The sequence below is a fragment of the Sorex fumeus genome, unplaced genomic scaffold, assembly GCF_029834395.1.
Source record: "Sorex fumeus unplaced genomic scaffold, SorFum_2.1 ptg000218l, whole genome shotgun sequence".
In the NCBI taxonomy this organism is placed as follows: domain Eukaryota; kingdom Metazoa; phylum Chordata; class Mammalia; order Eulipotyphla; family Soricidae; genus Sorex; species Sorex fumeus.
The window spans coordinates 166,870-189,769 of record NW_026606275.1 but is presented as its reverse complement, the minus strand read 5'-3'; the positions used below and the strand labels follow the sequence as shown (position 1 = coordinate 189,769).

General features: G+C 61.9%; 1 protein-coding gene across 2 annotated transcripts in view; it reads right to left on the bottom strand.

The window, feature by feature from the left end:
- The window catches only part of FARS2 (phenylalanyl-tRNA synthetase 2, mitochondrial), a 60,973-nt gene that overhangs the window by 1,904 nt on the left and 36,169 nt on the right, over nt 1-22,900 (bottom strand). For both annotated transcript variants that reach the window (XM_056108491.1, XM_056108489.1), the window contains exons 3-6: nt 20,564-20,723; nt 19,149-19,280; nt 9,197-9,357; nt 5,099-5,250 (exon numbers count right to left, since the gene is read on the bottom strand). In XM_056108491.1, the coding sequence (XP_055964466.1) occupies nt 5,099-5,250; nt 9,197-9,357; nt 19,149-19,280; nt 20,564-20,723 (605 nt within the window). The remainder of the gene's footprint in view (nt 1-5,098; nt 5,251-9,196; nt 9,358-19,148; nt 19,281-20,563; nt 20,724-22,900) is intronic.

Below are 22,900 nucleotides of genomic sequence, written 5' to 3'. Positions count from 1 at the left end.
CGTAAAGTCTGCGCAGCTCCTCGTGGCCGGACGGGCCCTGTGAGCTCTCTCACGGGCATCACCGTCACCTTCATCTCACCACCACCCTCTCCACCCTCGCCCTCCGCCACATCACTGTATCCCCACGTCTCGGTGCGATCAGCCCCCCCCCCCATCCTCCCGGTCACCTCCACCATCCCTCCTCCAGGAGGGGCTCGAGGGTGAGGGGCTGTCGGGGGAGGGGAGGGTCGGACCCCCCCCCACCTTTCCTCATAGCTGGAGAGGCCCCAGGAGGCCGAGTCCCTGGTCTGGGGGTGAAGGGTCAGTCACTCAGGCCTGCTGTGTGAAGGACGCAGCGAGCCAGCGGCGGCTGGGGGGAGGCTGGGCCCAGGCCTGGGTGAGGATCGGGTCAGGTCGATGGCAGGTGCCTCTGTGCAGGACCCTGAGGCCCATCACCATGACCCGGAGGTGCTGTTGCTCCATGGGGTGGCCTGCCCCAGAGGCACCGTTACTCTGCACTAGCCCTAGCTCAGAGGTACTGTTACTCTGTGCACTAGCCCTGCCCAGAGGTTCTGTTACTCCATGGGGTGGCCTTGCCCTGGAGAAACTGTCACCCCATGGATGAGCTCTTGGCTGGTTCCTGGGCGGGCAGATGGTGGAATAGCAAATAAACAGTGCGGGGAAGCCGTGAACAAACAACCCCAGTTTCCTGACTGAACGAACCATGTGGATGGCATATGTTTCTGAGGTGGGCCGCCTGGCTGGCCCCCACCAGGGACATTTGGCATATCTGTCTGGGGCAGCTGGTGGCCTGGGTGGTGTGGGTGCAGCGCAGGGTCTGCCAGGCTGGCCCCGGCCAGCGCGGACCCCAGAGCCAGGCGCTCTGCTGGAAAGCTGCAGTGGTGGGCAGGGCAGGTCCTGGCAGGCGGGTCTGAGGACCAGCGCAGGGCTGAGGCGGCCACATGCTGTCCTGGGACCTGGCCCAGAGGCGAGGACGTGATGAGGCACAAACGCCTCCCACGGCAGAGGACAGGGAGCAAGGCGGGCCGGGGTGCGGCTCATGCTGCCGGGTGCTGAGCAGGGTGTGGCCCAGTGAAGCCACACGTCCCCCGTGCAGACTCACGGGGGCTCCCTGCAGAGGCCTGAGCCCAGGCCCTGCCTGCCAGGGGCAGCTGTGTACACCGGGCACTTGGCCCCCCATGCCAACGAGGGCCTCTGTCCCACCCTCCATCTCCGATGGGCTTAGTAGGGGCGGGGGGTCACGGAGGGGGTCATGTGCTCCCAGCCACAGCTATGGTGGTTTGTCTTTTGCTACTGTGCGTTAAGCGGACCATCTGAGAACAAAATAAACTCCTGGGCAAGGGGAATTGAATCCAAACATTCCTTTTTTTTTTTTAGCTTTTTGGGTCACACCCGGCTATGCAGAGGTTCCTCCTGGCTCTGCACTCAGGAATTACTCCTGGTGGTGCTCAGAGGACCCTATGGGATGCTGGGAATCGAACCAGGTTGGCCGCGTGCAAGGCAAACGCCCTCCCTGCTGTGCTGTCGCTCCTGCCCTGAATCTAAACATTCCTAAGAGATTCAACCACCTTTTCCTCACCCCCAAACCCAAACAGGTACTAGGAAAAGGGCAGTACTGACGGTCAGACAGCCTGAGGCCACAACTGGGCAGCCTGGCACAAGTGACCCTAGCCCTCAGCTGTGGTCCTGGGTGTGGGGCACTCCAGAAGGAGCCAGGGGCCAGGTCACTTTGTTCTGCCAAGGGCCAAACCCAAGCTCTCGAGTGTGCGAGTGAGGACGCGGATTTCAGGGGCTGCACCGACCACTGCCCCCAGAGTTAGGGCGCACCGAGAACTGGGCGGGGAGGGCCTGAACTCGGACGTGGAAACATGCCTTCACTGGAACGCTGATGCCGGCCAGCAACACCCTCCAAGCAACTGATGCTGCTTCCGGAGCAGCACAGGCCGTGCCCCTCTGGACGGGAAGGGGACGCGACCACTCCGGGCAGGGAGGGGACACAGCCACTCTGGAGCAGCACAGGGACGCGGCCACTCTGGGCACCTGACACAGCAGGCCAGGCCAGTGGATCAGCTGAAGCTGGGAATTCTGCGTCAGGCGTCTCTGGGGGTCTATGCAGCTGGCTGAGTCCTTTCCAGAGGAGGGTCGGGGTCTCGGCCATGGGCTGTGGGGCGGCATGCCCGAACACGGCCCGTCCTCACCACGCCCGGCCCGGCCCGGCCCAATCTCCGCGAGACCCCAGAAGCTCAGAGCTTCTGCTCCGGGTCTGCGGGAACCGACACTTCCCACGTGTCTCATGGCCAGTCAGGATGGGCCTGGGCTGGGCCTCAGTGCCCATGGGCACACCCCCCGGCTGCAGGCAACAACGTATGAGGCCGGCCCAGAGGCTGTGAGAGCCCATCGAGGCCCCAGGAGCCAGCCCAGGACCTTCTCGTGAGACCTGGACCTGGGGTGTGGGCACTGAAGGGCAGGCATGTACGTGTGCGTGTGCAAGTATGAATGTGTGAGTGTGTGTGCATGTGAGTGTGTCTGAGTGTGAGTGCCTGAGTGCGTGTATCTGTGTGTGTCTGAGTGAGTGTATATATATGTGTTATGTGTGTGCGTATTTGTATAAGTGTGTATGTGTGTGAGAATGTGTCTGTGAGTGTGTGCGTATGTGTGTGGGTGAGTGTGTACATGTGTATGTCTGAGTGTATGTGTGTACAATGTGTGTGATTGTGAGTGTATGTGTGTGCATAAGTATAAATGTGTGTGCGTGTATGTATGTGCAAGTGTATATGTGTGCATATGTGCGAGTGTGTATGCATGTGTATGTGCGAGAGTGTATGTGAGTGTGTGTACATATGAGTGTGTATGTATGTGTGCGTATGAGTGTATGTATGCATATATGTGTGTGTGTGTGTGCGTGTGTGATGCTCAGGGGGCTCCGCCTGTGGCAAGTCACCACCCCAGCAGAGCAGCCCATCACAGAGCACCCCAGCTTGGCACCTGGACTCGGTCCTGGCTCGACCATGTGTGTCTGGGGACACGGGGGAGCTTCTGCCCACAGTCAGACACAGCCCCGGCCCTGGCGGGCTGGCAGCGCCGCAGGAGAACCACGTGCCGGGGCAACCCCAGCACCCACACGGCTGGTAGAAAAACACTGGGACATTCACATGTGTGAGCATGTGCGTGAATGTGTGAGCATGTGAGTGCGAATATGGGAGTGGACATGTGTACCAGTGTCTGTGAGCACGTGTGTTAGCATGTGTGTGAGCACGTGTCAGTGCGTGTGCTGAGTATGTGTGTGCATGTGAGCATGTGAATATGAGGGAGAGGACCTGTCAGCCCGTGTGAGCATGTGCTCTCTGTGTCACCACGTGCTGTGGGGCTGTCCAGGCCACCTGCTGTGCAATGTGCTCCCGGGCCTGGGGTGTGGCTGTGGCCACCAGCACCTCAGCTGGACGCCCTGGGTGGGGCAGGGCCAGGCACCCGTCCTCACAGCCTCCTGTGCTGGCTCCCACCATGCTCCGCCTTGGGGCGTCTCTTGGCTTTGGGTTGGGCAGTGCAGGGGGCCGAGGAGGCCAGTGAGTGTCCTGGCAGCAGCCACACAGGGGCGGGATCACGGACCTTCCACTACAGGCACTTGAAGGCCTGCAGCCTGGCACAGGCGGAAGCGCTGGGCACTCCCCAAGGCCACTATGTTCGACCGGTCAGCGCAAACAGACGGATGCCATGGGGAGAGCAGTGGGCGTCTGAACCTCTGTGCTGCCCTGGGAGGCCTGCATGAGGCTCACACACACACTCACACGCGTGCTGACAGGTCCTCACACACTTGGCTCTGGGGGGCTCTGGGCTGTGGACAGCCTGCGAGAGCGGGTAGTGCTTCCTGGGGGCAGGGATGGTCCCAAGGCGAGTGGCAGGACGCGGATGACGGACCCCCCACAATCCTATTGTGCCCTGTTCACGTCTGTTTCTGAGGCTGAAGAGCTCCTCGGACTGGAAGCTCATCTTGAGAGCCCGGCGGTTTTGTAGACTTTGCCTTCATGTTCACTGACTCACGAACGCCTGTTCCTGAGCCGAGGGCGCCATTATCTGTCCACTGAGGCTGACCCAGTTCCGCGAGTGGCCACCAGGAAGCGTGGCCCTAACCAGGACCGCACCTGCCCTGATCTCAATATCTCTGCTTTGTTTTGGGAACGACACGCGTCTACAGGAGAGAAATACAGACTGCAGAGTGGGCAGAGCCCGGGTGGACGTCCCCTGCCTGCCTGTATCTCCCGCTGACCGTGCTGCACCCGGGGCGGCCACTGCCCTGCCCACACCCAGGCCACAGACAGAGCCAGGCCGGTTTCTGTTCGAGACGCCACGTCTCTCGGACTCACGCTGTGTCTCCCGGCTTCCAGACCCTCCTCCCGTCTCTGCCCCAGGTGCGAGCGCGTATGGGGGCTGTCCTCTGCGTCTCAGCCCTGGCTCTCCCCTGCTCTGCCACCCAAACTCACTGTCCCTCAGGCTGCCGAACCCGGACACTCACAAGTGAGACAGAGGGGGACGCCGAGAAACGGGCCCTGGCTTTGTGTCCCCACTCCGTGTGCAGGCGGCCCCTGGGGTACCTCAGCTCTTTGCCTCCACGTTGAAGCTGCCCTGTGGCCGTGGACGTGGGTCGTCCTGTGGCTGTGTGTATGGGCTGCTCCTGCTCTGTGGCCTGTGTCTGTACATGTGTGCTGTCTTGTGGTCACATACGTGGGCTGTCCTGTGGCCACGTACGTGGGCTGTCCTGTGGTCACGTACGTGGGCTGTTCCGTGCTGTATGGGTTACCCTGTGGCTGTGCGCGTGGGAAGTGGAGCCTCGGCCTCTGTTACACGCCCACCCCCAGAGACTTCTCTGGCTCATGGCATCTCTGCCCTGCCTCTCCTCCAACACCACCACCTCCAGGAAGGCAAAGCCTGGGGCGGGACCCCAAGGGACAACTGAGCCCCCTCGCTCAGACCCCAACAGCCAGCGCCAGAGTCAGACCCGGGCAGGAAGGACTGAGACACGCTGGAAGCTGGGGGTGGGGGGTGGGGCGGGCAGAAGGCAGGTCCCATGGCCCCCACGCGCGGTCCCTGCCTCGACACTCACTTTGGGTGCTGGAACGTGTCGATCAGGTCCACCTTCTCCACGAGGTCTCCCCCGACACTGCGCACCAGGTCGTAGAAGTCGTTCTCGGAGTAGCTCCCCGTGGGCAGCCAGAAGGAGATGTCGTTGACCAGGGCCGGGTACTTGCTGAGGGGCTGAGGGGTAGGGACGGCCGTGAGAGCCCGGACACCCGCTCCGCGCAGCTGGGCACTTGGCACGGACAGACCTGGCCAAGCCCCGTCACACACACAGCCACCAACGTGCAACTCAAACGCACCCACTTCAATCCTGCTCCACTTGGGCGCCGGAGGAGGAAAGTCCAGATTTAATTAACAGGCGATTCCTTTTCGGCTTGCGGTACCTCCAGGAAGCCATTTTAATGGAAAAGTAAGGAGCTTGTCAGAATTTATATCTCAATTAGCAGTCATTATTTGCTCGCATTTCTAATTATTAAAATAAAGAACTGGGCCGCTAAGTAACCCTTATAAAGGAAGGCTTCCAATGAGGCATCTGCCCAGCAGGAGGCGTGATGTCCCCTGCCCTGCTGAAGCCACCACCGAGCCACCCGCCCGAGGCTGGCCATTGCAGGACAGTGACATGTCACCAGATGTGCCGACTCCTGCGTCCGACCGTCCACGCAGACTTGGGGCCCCCAGCTGAGAGCTCCCAGGTGGGGTCTGCGAGCTCCCACCCAATTCTACCCAGAGCCTGGACGGTGCAGATTCTGCACTGTGAGGGGCCACAAGACCCCTCCCCCATCAGGCTGGGCAAAGTCCAGGCCACACACGCGCACACACATGTATACCTGGGTACACGCTGACCTGCGTGCACCCATCCAGGCACGCCTGTGTACACAACATGCATGTATTCTCACAGAAAGGACCCAGAATCCTCTTGACAACCTCCCAGGGGCTGTACCGGGAGGTGTCTGTGGGTGCAGAGGAGGGTGCTGGCCCAGCCCCACCCGCCCGAGATCGCGAGTCGAGGGGCAGGGAGCCTGGACAAAGCTCACACCCACACAGACAAGCCAGGGAGCCGGGCCCTGCAGCTGTCACCGGGACCCTCCAGGGAAGGCGGAGAGGACCTGTTTGCGGGAGCCCTGGGGGCCCTGCACGGTCCTGGTCAGGGCATGGGTGGTCCAGGCTGTGCTTACTGGGGACAGCCTGTACCCAGCTGCCCTCGTCAGTGGCCAGCAGTGACAGTCCCCATGGAGCTGGGCCAGCAGCACAGCCGGATGCATGGCCAGTGACACACAGAGCAGCAAACCTGGGGTCAGTGCAGCCCCAGCTGAGCGGGGCCCGAGTGTCGAGGCTGCGGCTGCTCCGACCCACCCCCGTGCGGGGGGCTTTGGAGGGCCAGTGTCCATGGTCCAAGTTCTAACCCAGGGTGAGAGGCCGGTGCCCCCAGGGCTCACATGGTAGCAGCCAGGCCCAGCCCAGGTACAGGTGGCCCTTCGAAGCCTCTTTTAAAAGGCAAGAGAACCGGACACAAGCCAGATGAAATAAACCTGGAGGGCCGAGAGAGAACCTTAGAGGTCTCGGGGAAAGACGCAGTCCCTGAGGTTTCTTAAAAGGCAGAAGAAATGACTGGACTGGGAGGAAGTAACGAGGAACCCCGCAGCAAGAACGCCCTGGCGGGTCCCAGAGCTGCCCGCAACAGCAAGCCCAGAGAGACAAGGTGCGAATCAACAGCAAGCCCAGAGAGACAAGGTGCGAATCACCCTCCGGAGACCAGAGCGCATCCGGCTGCTTCTCCCGGGGGGCAAATGAGCTCTCGTGACCCTACAGAAGACGGTGAGAAGCGCGGCAGATGGGACCACCGACGGACCGAGTTTGCGTCTGAAACCAGATACAGGCAGCCGAGGAGTCTGCCGCCGGGGGAGGGGAGGGAACTCGGCCACTCCAGCCCGGCGGCCATGGCATGAGACCCCAAACAAAGGCTGCGCCAGAAGCGTGCCCAGATCCGTGACGGGATGCCAAGCAGGCTTCCGAGATCAGAGCTAATCAGGCTGTAATTTTACATGATGGTAGTTCATCTACTTCATTTAGTCCAATTTACCCCGAAAACCACCAGAGTCCGGTTTCCAAGCCGGTGGCGAACAAATCGCCTTTTTCAGACTCACACCCCACCCCCAGGATCCAAGCTGGGAAAGGCCAGGGAGGGGTCTCACCTTTCTGTGTGGATGGCGCTTCCTGGGGGTGTGGGGAGGGGGCATGGTGGCGGAAGCGCCCCCGCAGGCCCATGCAGGCGCTGCACCTGCCCTGCCCCCACCAGCTTCTGGCTTGCAGCCTAGAAGCCCACCAGGTCGCGTCTACACACAGGATCCCCAGGCTGGGTCCCATGGCTGCCCACGTGCCAGGGGTAGCTCACAGCCCGCGTCTGACACTGGGCGTGCTGTCAGCTCTGCTGGTCACTGTGCTGGCCCTCGAAGAGCACCCCCGGAGGCCCCAACATGGGGGGGGGGGCGCTTTTGAGCACGCTCGCCTCAGGACACAACACCCGGGCAGGATGAGCCTGGACGGACGTCCAGGGAGCTAGCTGGACCCCAGACTTGCCACCTCAGCACCTGTGTGTCTTCTGTGACTCCGGGGGCCCAACGGCCAGTACTTGGATCCTTCTCACGGGCTCTCCTGGCCGACCTGGTGTCCCCTGTGGAGCCACCTGCCCTGAAGACGCTGCCCCCTGCTAGAACAAGAGGACCTGCCAGCCCCAGCACAAGCATGGTGGAGGTGATGGTGGTGATGGTGGAAGTGGTGGAGGCGATGGTGGAGACGGTGGAGGGGATAGTGGAGGTGATGGTGGAGGTGGTGGAGGTGATGGTGAAAGTGGGAGGTGATGGAGGAGGTGGTGGAGGTGATGGTGGTGGTGATGGAGGTGATGCTGGTGATGGTGGAGATGGTGGGGGTGATGGTGGAGGTGGGGTCTGGCACTGGCAGGGTAGCAGAGACAGGTGTGGCTCTGACATCTGTCTCCGGGTTCTGCTACGCTGGAAGTCGTGGGGGTCCACGGGCATCTCTCTGCTATGAGGCTTCACCCAACACTCGCAGGCTGCTCCGGCCAGCGCCCTCCCTTGCCCCTGCGTGTCCACGCCCCTGGGGAGCCCTGCCTGACCTGTCCTCTGACCCCACGCCTCCCGAGGGCCCAGCCAGAGGGGCCACACTCTGAGACGCAGGAGAGCCTTGCCCGCCCCGCAGTGTGGCCCCGGGAGCAGTGCCGGGGGGGGGGGGGTGGCGGGGGCAGAGCCTGGAGCTGCTCCAGGCTCGGGGATCAGCGGGCAGTCAGGGCTCGAGCCCGGATTTAACGCTGCAGACACGAAAGGCTTCGGAGCATCGAGCGGCAAAGGTGAGTTTGATTCTCCAAGAAGGAGACGCACGTCCGGCATCCGTGAGGGCCAGCAGTGGCCACACCTCAGCAGGGTGAGGGGCCGCCGTGATACTCTCCCCATACATCTGGCTCCTGACGTGCTCGGGGGCCCACACAGCTCTGAAGGAAGAGCCAAGACAGGCAGGAGGCTCCTGGGAGCCCTGGGGCTGCTCCCGCTGGACAGACGGACACGGGAGCACGTGAGCACAGCTTCCCAGAGAGGGGCAGAGAGGCTGGCGTGGAGACAGCCCGGCCCGCCCCGCTGGAGAGCTCACTGGGCTTCAAGCACTTTCATCCCCATCTTCCCTGCCCCCCTTCCAGCCTCCTCCCTCCCCATACGGCCCAGCCTGCGGGCGGCCCCCATGTCAGGACAGGCCCTGAGCCGATGCTGAGACGCGGTTGAGTCGTGGCTCTACTGCCACTGGACTGAGCTCTCACCTCAGCAGCAGGACAGGGGAAATGGCTTGGGTGGCGAAAGCTGCCCACCAGGGCCCACAGGCCAGGGAATCGGCTTCTACACCGCAGGGGAATCACTGGGGGCACGGGGCACGGTGGCCGTGGCCGCAGGGGACACCGACACCCACAGGACCCAGCAAAGCCCCTTCACCGTGGCAGGTGAAGCAGGGCGCTGTGGGCCGAGGGCTCGGCCCACTTGCTCCTGCCCCCGAAGGCTGGGGCAGCTCCCGGGGACCCCCACAACACCCCCCGCGATGTGGCCTTGCTGGGGCTGGGGATCACCTGGAACTTGACCGCCTGGTCGATGTGTGCCACGTGGAACTGCTTCAGGAATCGCTCGTCCTGGCTCCAGAAGAGGCGGATGTCCGGGATGTCGTAGAGGATCATGGCCAGCCGCTCCAGCCCCAGGCCGAAAGCCCAGCCGACCCGGTCCTGGGCACCAGCTGCGGGGACAAGGCGGGCACTGAGGGCGCGGGGCCCAGCACGCACGGCCCGGCCAAGGCCGCCCAGCCAGGCACAGGGACACGCATGTGCCAGCTTGTCTGGGAGAAGGGCCGAGGGCCTGGCCGGGCTCTGCCTCCCGGGCTCCTGTCACCTGCCGTGGCCGTGGCTGAAAAAGCCTCTTGGCTCTGGGGCGTTGCGGGGTCAGGAGTGGGGACACCCCACGCCATGCCACGAGCACCCATGCGTGCGCCACCAGAGCTTCTGACACGCGGGCACCCTGGACTCTGGGGTCTACACACTGTGGGGCCACCAATGGCCTCTGCCTGCATCCAGCCTGCGGCCCACACCTGCTCTCTGGCCCCTGCAGCCTCCCGGGGGGTCCCCGGGGGCCGTGTGGGCGGGAATGCTGGGGAAGAGGGGGCACCAGGCTCTGGCCGGGCAGTATGCGGAGGGCGGTCTCTGCAGGGCAGGGGAGACAGGGCCCGGCTTGCTGCGTGTGCAGATAGGAGGTGCCAGGAGCTGGCTTCCGAGCCGCTGGCCAGCCCTGGGTAGACACAGGTCTTCTGAACATGAGTGTGGCAGAGCGGGGCCGAGGCGGGTGGTCCCAGCTGGAGAGGCCCCCGCCTCTCCAGCTCCCCTCACACTCTCCTTGTTCCCTTCAGCCGCGGCCCAGGCCCTCGGCCCACAGCGCCCTGCTCACCTTTCAATTCACTTTTAATTATCGGAGCCGGCCGGCAGGCCATCAAAAGCCCTTGTACAATTTCTCCGGGTTCCACTGGGAGTCCAGAGGCTCTCCAAGGGGGGAGAAGGGGAGGAAAGGCACAGCGGCTGCAAGGACGGCCGGCGGGCAGGCGGGAGAAGGCGCCTCCCCACAGAGCCTGGGCCGTGGCCGGGGGCGGCCCCACTCCTGACCCCGCAGTGCCCCAGAGCCAAGGGGCTTTTTCAGCCACGGCCACGGCAGGTGACAGACAGGAGCCCAGGAGGCAGAGCCCGGCCAGGCCCTCTGCAGGCACGTGTCCAGCTCCTGGGGCCCGAGGGCGGTCTGGGCAGGAGGAGTCCACTGAAGCCACCCTCCTCCGACGTGGCCCCCCCCCCCCCATGGGCCGAGATGGCAGCGCAGTGCCCGGGGCTGCCCAGGGTCCCGGTAGAATGGTGCTTCCAGGAGGCTGGAGCCGGCCACCAAGCTGCAGTGCCCTGGAGGCAGAAGCAGCAGGCAGGGCAGGGCTCTGCCTAGACCGTGACCGACCTGTGCTCAGGAGGGCACCCTGGCCTTGCCCGCAGGTGGACACTGCGCCCCAAGACACAGAGAAGTGGGCGGGCGCCTCGGCAGGGCCCTGGGTGACGCCAGGAGCCCACATGCGGCCTGGCCAGGCCTGACTCCCAGACGTCCCTCGGAGAAGGGGAGGAAGCCCAGCGCCGCGGCTGGGGCCGAGGACAGGCCGGGCGGGGCCACGGAGCGGGGACCCACGGGCGTGATGCCTGGGGGTCAGAGCCCCGTGTGGGGGGCAGCTGGCAGCGGGGGCGGGCTCTCGCATGCTGACTGGCCGACAGCCACACCACCATGTGGCGGGCAGGCGGGAGCGGGCTCCCTGGCACCGGGAGGAGGCTCGAGGATGCCCCTGCCAGGACGTTTGTGCAGGGTGCAGAGACGGGACGGGGAGGGGCGGGATCACAGGACGGCAGTGACTAGCCCCCTGCACACGCACAGTGACTCACGCACACGCGTGCTCACACCTGAGTGCACACCCATGACATGCACGTGCACGGCCCAGTCCTCTCGCGCCACAGCACTGCGGCCTGGGCCCGCTCCCGCTGTGCCCCACCCCTGCCCGGCCCTCTGGGCCCACAGCATGGACCTCCTGTCCCTGGGCAGGCCAGTGACACTGAGCAACCGCAAGCACGGCCTTAGAGCAGCCTGCCTGCACCGGCTCCAGGAGGCCAGCCACGCCGCGGAGCCTCCCCGGAAGCCATCTCGATGGCCCGGCCGTGGGAGTCAGGCTCAGCAGGGGGGAGGAGCAGGCAGCGGGGGAGTGGGGGCTGGCCCGGCAGTCACGCTGCGCTGCCTGACTGAACTGCCGTCTGCATCTTGGGGAGGTGTCCCGGCCCTCCCACCACGCCCGTCGTGCCTGAGCCCTGGGCCACGTGCTCTGGCGCTGACAAGTTTCCACGCGGGACCCGCCTCAGCGGCAGGGGGATGGCCCCCTGCACGCAGGTGCTGCCGCCAGAGAAGGGTGGGGGGTGGGGGGGGCTCAGCTGCCCAGGCCTATAGTGCTCCTGTACTGGACAACCCCACGGAGCATGGGGCACCCAGGGCTCTGAGCCCACAGTGCCTGCACCCACCTCTGCACTCAAAGCTCTGCACCCGCACCCACTGCCAGGCTGGAGGCTCCAGTGGGCAGGGCAGGGAGGTGGAGGTGGGGTTTGTCTCCCCAGACGCAGGCCGAGTTCTGCCGTCTGGGTGTGCAGGAGCCTCTAGCGAGGTTCAACAAGGGAGCCCCCCACCCCTGCTTCCTACCGTCCCCCTACACCTGTGTCCACCCCTTCCTGCCCACACCCTCCCCCCACCTCCCTATCTCCCCCACACCCTTCCCCCAACCCCTTCCTCCTATACCCTTCCGGCCCACACCCCTCCCTGACTCCCGTGGGCAGGCAGTGGTGGTGGTCCTGGCCCTGGGGCTCCCCAGGCGCCTTTCCGAGCTGTGTGAGAGGCTCTGCTGAAGGCTGTGCCTCCACCCTCTTGGCATTCTTTAAGTTCAGTGTTTTATACACAAATGCAAATACCAGCAAAGCTGACACATGAAGCAAGACTCAGACACGGTGGGAAAAGCCAGTTAAAAATAGGCCGCAGACGAGCACACTGTAGCCGGCAAACGTTCCCCTTTGGGCTCCAAGTGTGTGTTTGTGTGTGCGCTTGTGTGTGTGCATGCATGCAAGTGTATGTGTGCGTGTGTGCATGCGTGCAAATGTATGTGTGCATGTGTGTGCGTGTGTGCTCGCGCACACGCACGCAGTCTGTCCAAACGCCAACGCGGGCTTCGGCCGGCCAGGGTCCTGTCCCGCGTACGACCTGTGTGCTGACAGGCGAGTGCCTCTCGTGCAGGCGTCAGTGAGAGCCGGCAGTGGGGCAGGCACCGCAAACCAATATTTATTCTGGGGCACTCAGCTGTGGGCAATCCGGACATGTTCTGTCTGGTGTCTGCTCAGATTTTACGAGATAATTGTGTCCGACCACCTAAAACACCACATTAAATGTGGAGCCCTGACTTTTAAATTTAAAAAACATGAAAGGGGCAGAATCTAATCAGTCACGCCTCTGCAGAATTAAGGGAGATGTAAATAAGGGGCTCCTGAAAGGTGCAATAAAGCCAGGATTAATCAGGCTGGGATCCAGGGTCAGATTAAAGCCCCACCAGCTGGACCAGCAGCTCCGGGGCCCACCTCCCCCGGGGCACCCTCCTGCCCATAAAACTTCATTGTCACCTCCGATTTAATCACCTTGTCCATCACAGACGTCTTGCCTCCGGCCAGCCGTGACTAATTGTTGTGGTAATTTTTCAATCATTAACAGCTTCGCATATGCTCGACAAATCCCCAGGCACCGGGAGCGGGGGGGGCGGGGGGGGGGGGGGGGGGGGGCAGCTTCCAGAAGGGTCCAGCAGGGCCCTCCCCCAATCCTATTAGTGGAGGCCATCATTAGCGGCCTAGGCCCCCTACCCTTCCAGGGGCTGTGGGCTCCCTGTGGGTCCCAGTCTCCGTGGCAACAGCCTGATGGCACGTGGGTGCCTGCAGGTGGGGCCTGGCTGGGGGTCCCCAGAGCATGGCGGAAGGTTGGGGGGAACCTTCAGGACGGGGTGTGGCCGCCTTCACCACTCCTGGAGGGAAAAACTGAAAGAGCCACTCTGGACACAGGAGAGGCAGGCAGGAGCTGGCACCCGCCACTGCCCAAGGACGGGAGGAAGGAGGAAGAGGCGGGAGACACAGGCCATGGCCGGCAGGAGCAGCCTGGAGCAGGGGGCACCGAGTCCCCAGAGCAGGGCACCCAGCATCAACTGTGCCCACAGCACAACAAGCCTGGGAAGTGAGAGCGGGCCGAGTCGTGTGCCCAACACACAGTCAGCCCTGATGTGACCCAGCCCACACCCAGCCCAGCACATGGCCCAGCCCAGCATGCGCCCAGCCTAGTGACAGTGCCACTGGGTACACCGGGGGGTGTCAGCGTGACTTGGCTGAGAGACCAGGAAAAGCAACCTGTGAGGTAGGCTCAGGGTCCACAGTGTCCTACATGTTTTGAGGACATGGGGGGACCCTGCTCTGTGCACAGCCTCACGGGGTCTCGTCCAGGCCATGTCGGTGAGAACAGGCCAGAGAACAGGGACAGGGTACCAGAGGACCAAGACAAAGTCTGGCTAGTGATGCCCGTTGCCTGTCAGATGCGGCCACCAGCCCCGTGGCCAGGCCAGGAGACTCAGCTCAAGAGGGCAGCCACGGACAGAGCCACACCAGGGCCCCATGGGCTAGGATGCTGCATTCCGGGGCTCAGGGCCACGCAGCCCAGCCTGGGAATGCCAGGACAGACCTCACTGCCCACTCGGGCCGGGTGGTTCCAGCCGCAGGGGGAGACCTCAGCTCACAGCCACTCAGCCTACCCCCAGTGCACGCAGACAGCACGAGCACACTCTCCCCCCCCCGCCGGCAGCCGTGGGGGGACGCCGTGAGGGTCACGCTGGCCTCCTGGAGCCGTGGCTTGGCCCTCACACAGCCTCCTGCGCCCTCAAAGACGGACAAGTGAGTTATTTATTGTTCTCTGACTCAGTTTCCCCTAGGGGCAGGGAATGGAAGCCATAAGCTCATTTCCAGCTCTCCGGCGCACGCCCCAGCTCTCTTCATCTCAGCCTATTAAATATTTATTGTGCCCAGGACCCAGGTGCTGTTGGGGACTAGAAATTAAATAAATAAGCCACAGACCCCACCATTGCGGAGCCTGGATCTAGGAAGATTAAAAAGAAAACAACCCACAAATAAGGCACCCACAGAAGAAGGGGTCAGCAGCAAGGGGGGACCCTCAGGTCAGAATGATCCAGAATGCACCGCTGCTGAAGGCGAGCCCCCAGACGGCCCCACCCCTGCCGAGCAGAGAGCAGGGCCGCCAGCCCACCCTCCCTGGACACGTGGACAGTCAGGCCGGGCTGCCGAGCCCAGCCCAGACGCACCCTGGCCTGGACACTTAGCTTTCTGAGCGCGGACTCTCAGGGGCCATCCTCAGAACTGGGACAGCAGGACACACGGGGCTTGTGGCTTCACTTCCACGCTGAGGCAGAGCGGCTGACTGGACTCGTCAAACCTGTGCTGGCCGACTGGGCAATGACAGGTGACCCTGACTTGCACAGACTCTGGCCTGAGTCTTGGCGCCCGACAGCCAAGGACATAGGACAGTCTGTACTGGCCTCTGGGAGGCAGAGGGAGACGGACGGTCAGTGACTGGCCTCTGGGAGGCTGAGGGACACGGATGGTCAGTGACTGGCCTCTGGGAGGCTGAGGGACATGGGACAGTCAGTGACTGGCTTCTGGGAGGCTGAGGGACACAGACGGTCAGTGACTGGCCTCAGGGCGGCAGAGGGACATGGGATAGTCAGTGACTGGCCTCACGGCGGCTGAAGGACACGGATGATCAGTGATTGGCCTCAGGGAGGCTGAGGGACATGGGATGGTCAGTGACTGGCCTCTGGGAGGCTGAAGGATACGGACAGTCACTGACTGGCCTCAGGGAGGCTGAGGGACACGGGACGGTCAGTGACTAGCCTCAGGGAGGCTGAGGGACATGGGACGGTCAGTGACTGGCCTCAGGCCAGCTGATGGACATGGGACGGTTGGCGCCTGATGGCGGGAAGGAGCTGCCACCACCGTGGCGTCACTTCTGGAGAGTGTGGGAGAGGAGGAGAGACGTGAGGCAGGGTGGGGAGACAGCATGGAAACGGAGCAGATGGCTGGCCCTGTCCACTCCAGGCTGGACAGTCCAAGGCTCTTCGCCCATAGCGTCTGGTGCGTGGCCACTAGGCCACTGTCTGACTGACCTCTGGTGCGGGAACATGGTGGCATTTGCGCAGAGGGAAGCAGAGCCTCTTCTTGCTGGCCCTTGTGTCCCCCCAGTCACTCAGCCAAGGGGCAGAGCCCGTCCACATGAGCACGGCCGCCTGGCCCAACAGTCCTGCGGGTCCCGCTGTTTCCAGCCCACTTCCCCTTCCTTCCCTTCTGCCCGCCCACAGGCTGTCCTGCCCCTTCCAGACTGACCCCAGGCCTGGTGCCGGAGAAGCCCTGGCGGCTGCCCCACAGTGAGGCCCAGAGGGGGTCACACCGGCCCCGCCCAGCAGCAGCCGAGACTCTGCGAATGTGCAGCTCAGGGCCAAGCCCCCAGGTCTCGCTCTGCCTGGGGACCCTTCATCCTTCTAGAGCCAGCACTTGGTGGAACCCAGGCGCTGGGTGAAGGACAAGGTGACCCGGTGCTCAAGGTTGCGGCTGGAACTTGCTGGCAGGCACCCGGCCCCGGGAAGGGAGCTGGCCCAGGGGATGGCCTCTGGGGAGCAGCCGTCTCCTGGGCCTCCCCAGAAGACAACCACTGTCCCTGCCTGTGTCTTGGGAGTTGGACCAAGGCCTGCCGGTGCCCCTCTTCTCAGGGACTGGCCCTCCAGGACTGCCGGGTGCCCCTGGCAGCATGTGAAGTTCCTAGTGGGAAGGGGCACCCCCCGGAGGGGGGCCAGAATCTGTGCCCCTCCTGTGACCTGACCACACGTGGCCACGCTGCCCATCCCTACAATGTGGTCAGCAGGAGGCGGGCTGGAGGGCCCCAACCTCACTGCTCAAGCCTGTGGGGGCTGATGGGGCACAGCCCCTCCCTTCTGCCCCCCACACCACTTACACACGGAGCCCGCAGATACCCACTCCCAGCTGGCCTCGGGGCAGAGGGGACGGAGCAACGGCCAAAAGCAGCCATGCACCGCTGAGACTGAGCAAAGTCTGACAGAGCGTGGCCCCAGGAGATGGCCAAGCTCAAGCTGCAGAACCAAGACCCAGTGTCCTGCCACCTCCACAAGATGGTGGCCACCCAGGGCAGCGACTATCTGCAGGGCAGCCCGAGGCAACCCACTATGCTGCCACTGTCACTGCAGGATGCCACGGGGGCACAGTGCTCAGCAGCAGACAGAAGAGCTTGGCCCTGCTTTATGAACAGCCAGGAAGGACACTAGTGTGAGGCACTCAGGCAGCTGGCCCCAACGAGAATACACCCACAGCCCACGAGAACTACCCACAGAACAGAGAACACCCACAGCCCACGAGAACACACCACAGCCCACAAGAACTACCCACAGAACAGAGAACACACCCACAGACCACAAGAACTACCCACAGCCCACGAGAACTACCCATAGAACAGAACACCCACAGCCCACGAGAACACACCCACAGCCCATGAGAACCACCCACAGAACAGAGAACACTCACAGCCCACGAGAACACACCACAGCCCACGAGAACTACCCACAGAACAGAGAACACACCCACAGAACAGAGAACACACCCACAGACCACAAGAACACACCCACAGACCACGGGAATTACCCATAGCCCACAAGAACACACCACAGTCCACGAGAACTACCCACAGAACAAAGAACACCCACAGCCTACGAGAACACACCACAGCCCACGAGAACTACCTACAGACCACAAGAACTCCCCACAGAACAGAGAACACACCCACAGCCCACAAGAACTACCCATAGAACAAAGAACACTCACAGACCACAAGAACTGCCCACAGAACACAGAACACACCCACAGCCCACAAGAACTACCCATAGAACAAAGAACACTCACAGACCACAAGAACTGCCCACAGAACAGAGAACACACCCACAGAACAGAGAACACACCCACAGACCACAAGAACACACCCAAAGACCATGAGAACTACCCACAGAACAGAGAACACCCACAGCCCACGAGAACACACCACAGCCCATGAGAACTACCTACAGAACAGAGAACACACCCACAGACCACAAGAACTACCCACAGCCCACAAGAACTACCCACAGCCCACAAGAACTACCCACAGAACAGAGAACACCACAGCCCACGAGAACTACCCACAGAACAGAGAATACGCCCACAGACCACAAGAACACACCCACAGACCAAGAGAACTACCCACAGAACAGAGAACACCCACAGATCATAAGAACACACTCACAGACCACAGGAACTACCCACAGAACAGAGAACACCCACAGATCATAAGAACACACTCACAGACCACAGGAACTACCCACAGAACAGAGAACACCCACAGCCCATGAGAACTACCCACAGACCACAAGAACTGCCCACAGAACAGAGAATATACCCACAGAATAGAGAACACACCCACAGACCACAAGAACACACCTACAGACCACGAGAACTACCCACAGAACAGAGAACACACACAGTCCACGAGAACACACTCACAGACCACGGGAACTACCCACAGCCCACAAGAACTACCCACAGAACAGAGAACACCACAGCCTACGAGAACTACTCACAGAACAGAGAACACACCCACAGACCACAAGAACTGCCCACAGAACAGAGAACACACCCACAGAACAGAGAACACCCACAGATCATAAGAACACACTCACAGACCACAGGAACTACCCACAGAACAGAGAACACCCACAGCCCATGAGAACACACCCACAGCCCATGAGAACTACCCACAGACCACAAGAACTGCCCACAGAACAGAGAATATACCCACAGAATAGAGAACACACCCACAGACCACAAGAACACACCTACAGACCACGAGAACTACCCACAGAACAGAGAACACACACAGCCCACGAGAACTACCCACAGCCCACAAGAACTACCCACAGAACAGAGAACACCACAGCCTACGAGAACTACTCACAGAACAGAGAACACACCCACAGACCACAAGAACTGCCCACAGAACAGAGAACACACCCACAGAACAGAGAACACCCACAGACCACAAGAACACACCCACAGCCCATGAGAACACATCACAGTCCACAAGAACTACCCACAGACCACAAGAACGCCCACAGAACAGAGAACACACCCACAGACCACAAGAACTACCCACAGACCACGACATCCACAGACCACGAGAACACACCCATAGCCCATGAGAACACACCACTGCTCACGAGAACTACCCACAGACCACAAGAACTGCCCACAGAACAGAGAACATACCCACAGAACAGAGAAAATACCCACAGACCACAAGAACACACCCAAAGACATGAGAACTACCCACAGAACATGAGAACATCCACAGCCCACGACACCCCCAGACCACAAGAACATACCACATCTCACGGGAACTACCCACAGACCACAAGAACTGCCCACAGAACAGAGAACATACCTACAGACCACAAGAACATACCCACAGATCACAAGAACTACCCACAGAACAGAGAACACACCCATCGACCACGAGAACACACCCACAGCCCACGAGAACACACCGTAGCCCACGAGAATACACCCACTGCCCACGAGAACTACCTACAGACCATTAGGACACCCACAGATCATGAGACCAAATCTGCACAGTCAGGAGCATCCAGCAACAGAGCAGGCCCGCCACGTGGCAATGACTCTGGCAGAACAGGGGCACGTCAGAAGGAGCCAGGAACGTGCAGCCCAGGTGCATGTGCACAAGGACTCCAGGACCCAAGTCCTGGAGACGACAGACAGGTGTGGCTCTTACCCGAATCGACCAGCTTCTGCTCCATCACACCGCAGCCCAGGACCTCCAGCCACTCTCCATGGAAGTTGATCTCCATCTCAAAGGAGGGGTGCGTGAAGGGGAAGTAGCAGTCCACCCACCTGACGTCCAGTCCTATGGGACAATGGGAAACACGCGGTGTGAGCAGCAGCCTGACCCTCAAAGACCACGTCCAGGGGCCTCAGGGAGGCCTGAGATCATGACCCAGGAAGCCTGGGGGTGTCTCTCCAGCAGGAAGGCCACGAGGCAGCTGCATAAACCCTGGGCTGACACTGGGCAGAGGAAGTGCGGTGAGAGGGCATGCTCCTGGGGTTGGGGAGACATCAGTGACTGTCTGCTCACACCCGCCAGCACCAGGGCTGACACGGGGCAGAGCAGCCCCTCCCACCTCACCCATCTGCACGTGAGGGCCATAGAGCAGGGACAAGTCAAACAAGATGACCAGCTGGTGGGGGAAGGCACAGTGGGCTGCAGCGTGCCCAGCGTGTGGGAGGCCAGGAGGACCCCAAGCACAGAGTCAGGAGCAGCCTAAAAACCAACCGACAGGTCAATAAAATCAGCAAAATTTCACCAGTACACATAAAAAATCAAAACAACTTTCTACTGAATAATGACAGGTGCCACTGAGCACAGCCAGTGACGCCTCAGTGAGCACCTCAGGCCAGGCCCCGGGGCCCTGGCTGACCTGGCTGGCAGGAGCTCCAGTGGAAAAGCCTCTGCTTCCCGCCAGGACAGTGCACACAGGGGCAGGCAGAGCCCTCGGGCACCCCATGTGCTGTGCAGAGGCTGAGCAAGGAGACTTGGACGTCCAGACCAGGGGGTTTCATTCTGGGTGTCCCCACGTCCTGCTGACCTGGGCGGGCTATGGGTGTGTTCTCTGACCCAGGCTTCCTGGGTCGTGATCTCAGTGCCCAGATGCACTGTAGGGCCCAGCTCTGGCTGCAGAGATGGCACCACGCACGTGTCTGCCACAGGTCCAGGCCGGAGCCAATGGCTGTGGCTACCTGGGCCTGAGGGCAGAGAAGGGCATGGGGGAGACAGGTCCCAGGTGGGCCGGGCAGGGCGGGACAGAGCCTCCCGGGACTGGACGCAATCCTCTTTGTCAACACTCACTGTAAGGACTTCAAATGCTCCATGGGAGCCACCCAGGATGCATCTGACACTGCTCCTGGTCACTGTGGGCAGTCACTGAGTCTGACCACAGGAGTGTGATGGGGGCGCACATCTGCTCAGAGCACAGCAGTGTGACGGGCGTCTCAGGTTCACACCAGCGCCTGGCTCATCCCACGACACTGCCGCTTCTGTCTCCGGGAGCCCCACAGCACCACAGCCTGGCCCACCCTCGCCCTGCCTCTGGGCGGGTGCCCAGCTGAGGTCCAGGACACGGCCACACCCACCGGCTCCAAAGAGATCCGCCATCAGCCGGGTGAGCGTCTGCTTCAGGTCGAACTCCACCAGCTTGGTGGCCTCCATGGTGTGTGCCTCCTGCTTCTCGGGTGAGCGGACACTCTGCTCGAACAGCCGCAGGCTCTCCCCATCCTGGACACCAGCAAACAGCTGTGAACCGGAAAGAAGCTCGTGGGAACAGTGTTCCAGGCGCAGACACAGCAGGGTGCAGCGCTCCCTGGGGTCAGATGGGCTACGGGACAGAATGACCCCAGTGTCATCCAGTCACCACACAGAGCCAAACCCAGCCAGGAGTGATCCCCGAGCACAGAGCCAGGAGTGAGCCCCGAGCACAGAACTAGGAGTGAGCCCTGAGCACAGAGCCAGGAAGTAGCCCTGAGCACAGAGCAGGGAGTGAGCCCTGAGCCAGGAGTGAGCCCCGAGCACAGAGCCAGGAGTCAGCCCTGAGCACTGAGCCAGGAGTAATCCCTGAGCACTGAGCCAGGAGTGAGCCCTGAGCACAGAACTGGGAGTGAGCCCTGAGCACAGAGCCAGGAAGTAGCCCTGAGCACAGAGCCGGGAGTGACCCTGAGCACAGAGCCAGGAGTGAGCCCCCCCCGCCCACCAGCTTATAGTATTAAAGGGGACGTGTGTGTAACAGGAGCTTTTTCTCTTGTTGTTTTCGACATTCCTTACTTCCTCTTTCGACTTAATGTCATTGAATGTTACCCACTTTCACCCAGACTGGCCTGAATCTGTCGGGTGCTTCCGTCACCGTGTGGGAGACGCCTGTGGCCATTGCAAGTCACCACTGTGCCCTCTTCTCCTGGGCTAGGATGGGACCAGGGGGCCCCCAGGTCATGCTCCACGGCCCCTGCCTTGGCCTCCCTCCCTCGACTCTTCTTCCTGCACCTTCCGTAAGCTGCCAGCTTTGCGGCACCGTCCACGGAGTCTCCTGCAGTCCTGGATGCTCGTGCTTGTCCAGTGGGTGGCTAGCTCCTCCCTGCTGCCTCCTTTCTAGGCTTCTCACCTGCTCACACCTCCTCCTGCCGCCAGGAGCTCGTAACAGACACGAGCTCTACCCCTCGACTCGGGCATTTCTCTGCCCCTCTGCTTCTGCATGTCAATCACTGGCCACACTGCCCAGCCCTGAAGGACTGGCCTGTGGGTGGGGAATGTTCTGGCCCATGGTGGCCCCGGGCTGCTCCCCTGGGCTCAGATGCTGACTCCCACCCGGGGGGTCGTGACTGATGAACTCTCAGAGGCTCTCAGAGGAAGGCGTGAGGCGGGCATCGTTGGCTACTGTCCTCCCTGGCCACCCAGGGACATGTCCTGTACCACAGCCACACAACCTGGGTGCACAGAAAACCCTGCGCAGGAAATGAAGCGTGTCCAGCACCTTCACAGCTAAAGCGTCTGTGGCCGAGCGGTCATGCATGAGAAGACGCTTCTGTGCCAGTTCTCAAGGACGCTACACCCTGAGAACCGAAACACCCCGCAGAACCAACAGTCTGCCTGCTAGTAACAACCAGGGCGTCAGAGTGACCCCAGAGGCCAACACGGACAGGCCCTGTTCAGAGGTGCGGGCAGAGGCCGGACACTGGGCGGGACAGACGAGCAAGCGTGGACACGCTGCAGCAGTCCAGGGCTGCGGGGAGGGACACACTGACCACTGGCGACAAGCTGGGGCGTGTGCGCACCACAGGAACCGATACACACACAATGCAGACGCTCGGAGCACGAGAAGTCAGGGAGCATGGCAAAGATGGCGCCTCACGCATGCACAGGCACAGGAACAACGGGCACATGCACGCAAAGTGCACGCACATGTACATGCATACGTGCACACATGCTCACACGCACACACACTCACATACGTGGACGCAGACAAGCTCAGAATGCTCTGGAAGGCCACTGCTCCCCACGCCACTGCCCAAGCACAGAGAGGTTGACCGGTTGGGAGCCCTTCCTCCTGGGGACCAGGCACGGGAGATGGGGCCCCGTGAGGCCCAGCCCACAGGCTGCTAGTCCAAACCAGAGCACTGGCGTGGTGCAGCTCGCATGCTGCTCCTTGCGGGAGGGTTGGGGGTGGCTGGAGGCATCACGCTCAGGCCCAGGGTTCAGGTGGCCACTCTGGACAAGGCCGGCTGGCCAGAGCGGCTTTGTGCGTGGAGAAGGAATACACACAGGCGCTGCAGCCAGGCGCCTCCAGAGACAATCGGAAAACAGCTCCTCGGAGCACTGGGCCAGCTGTGAGCTTCTCAATTAATTTCCAAATCCGATTAAATAGACAGAGGATTTGCAGGGGCTCCCTCTGGTGGGTCGGCGCAGCACTGAGATGTGCTCTT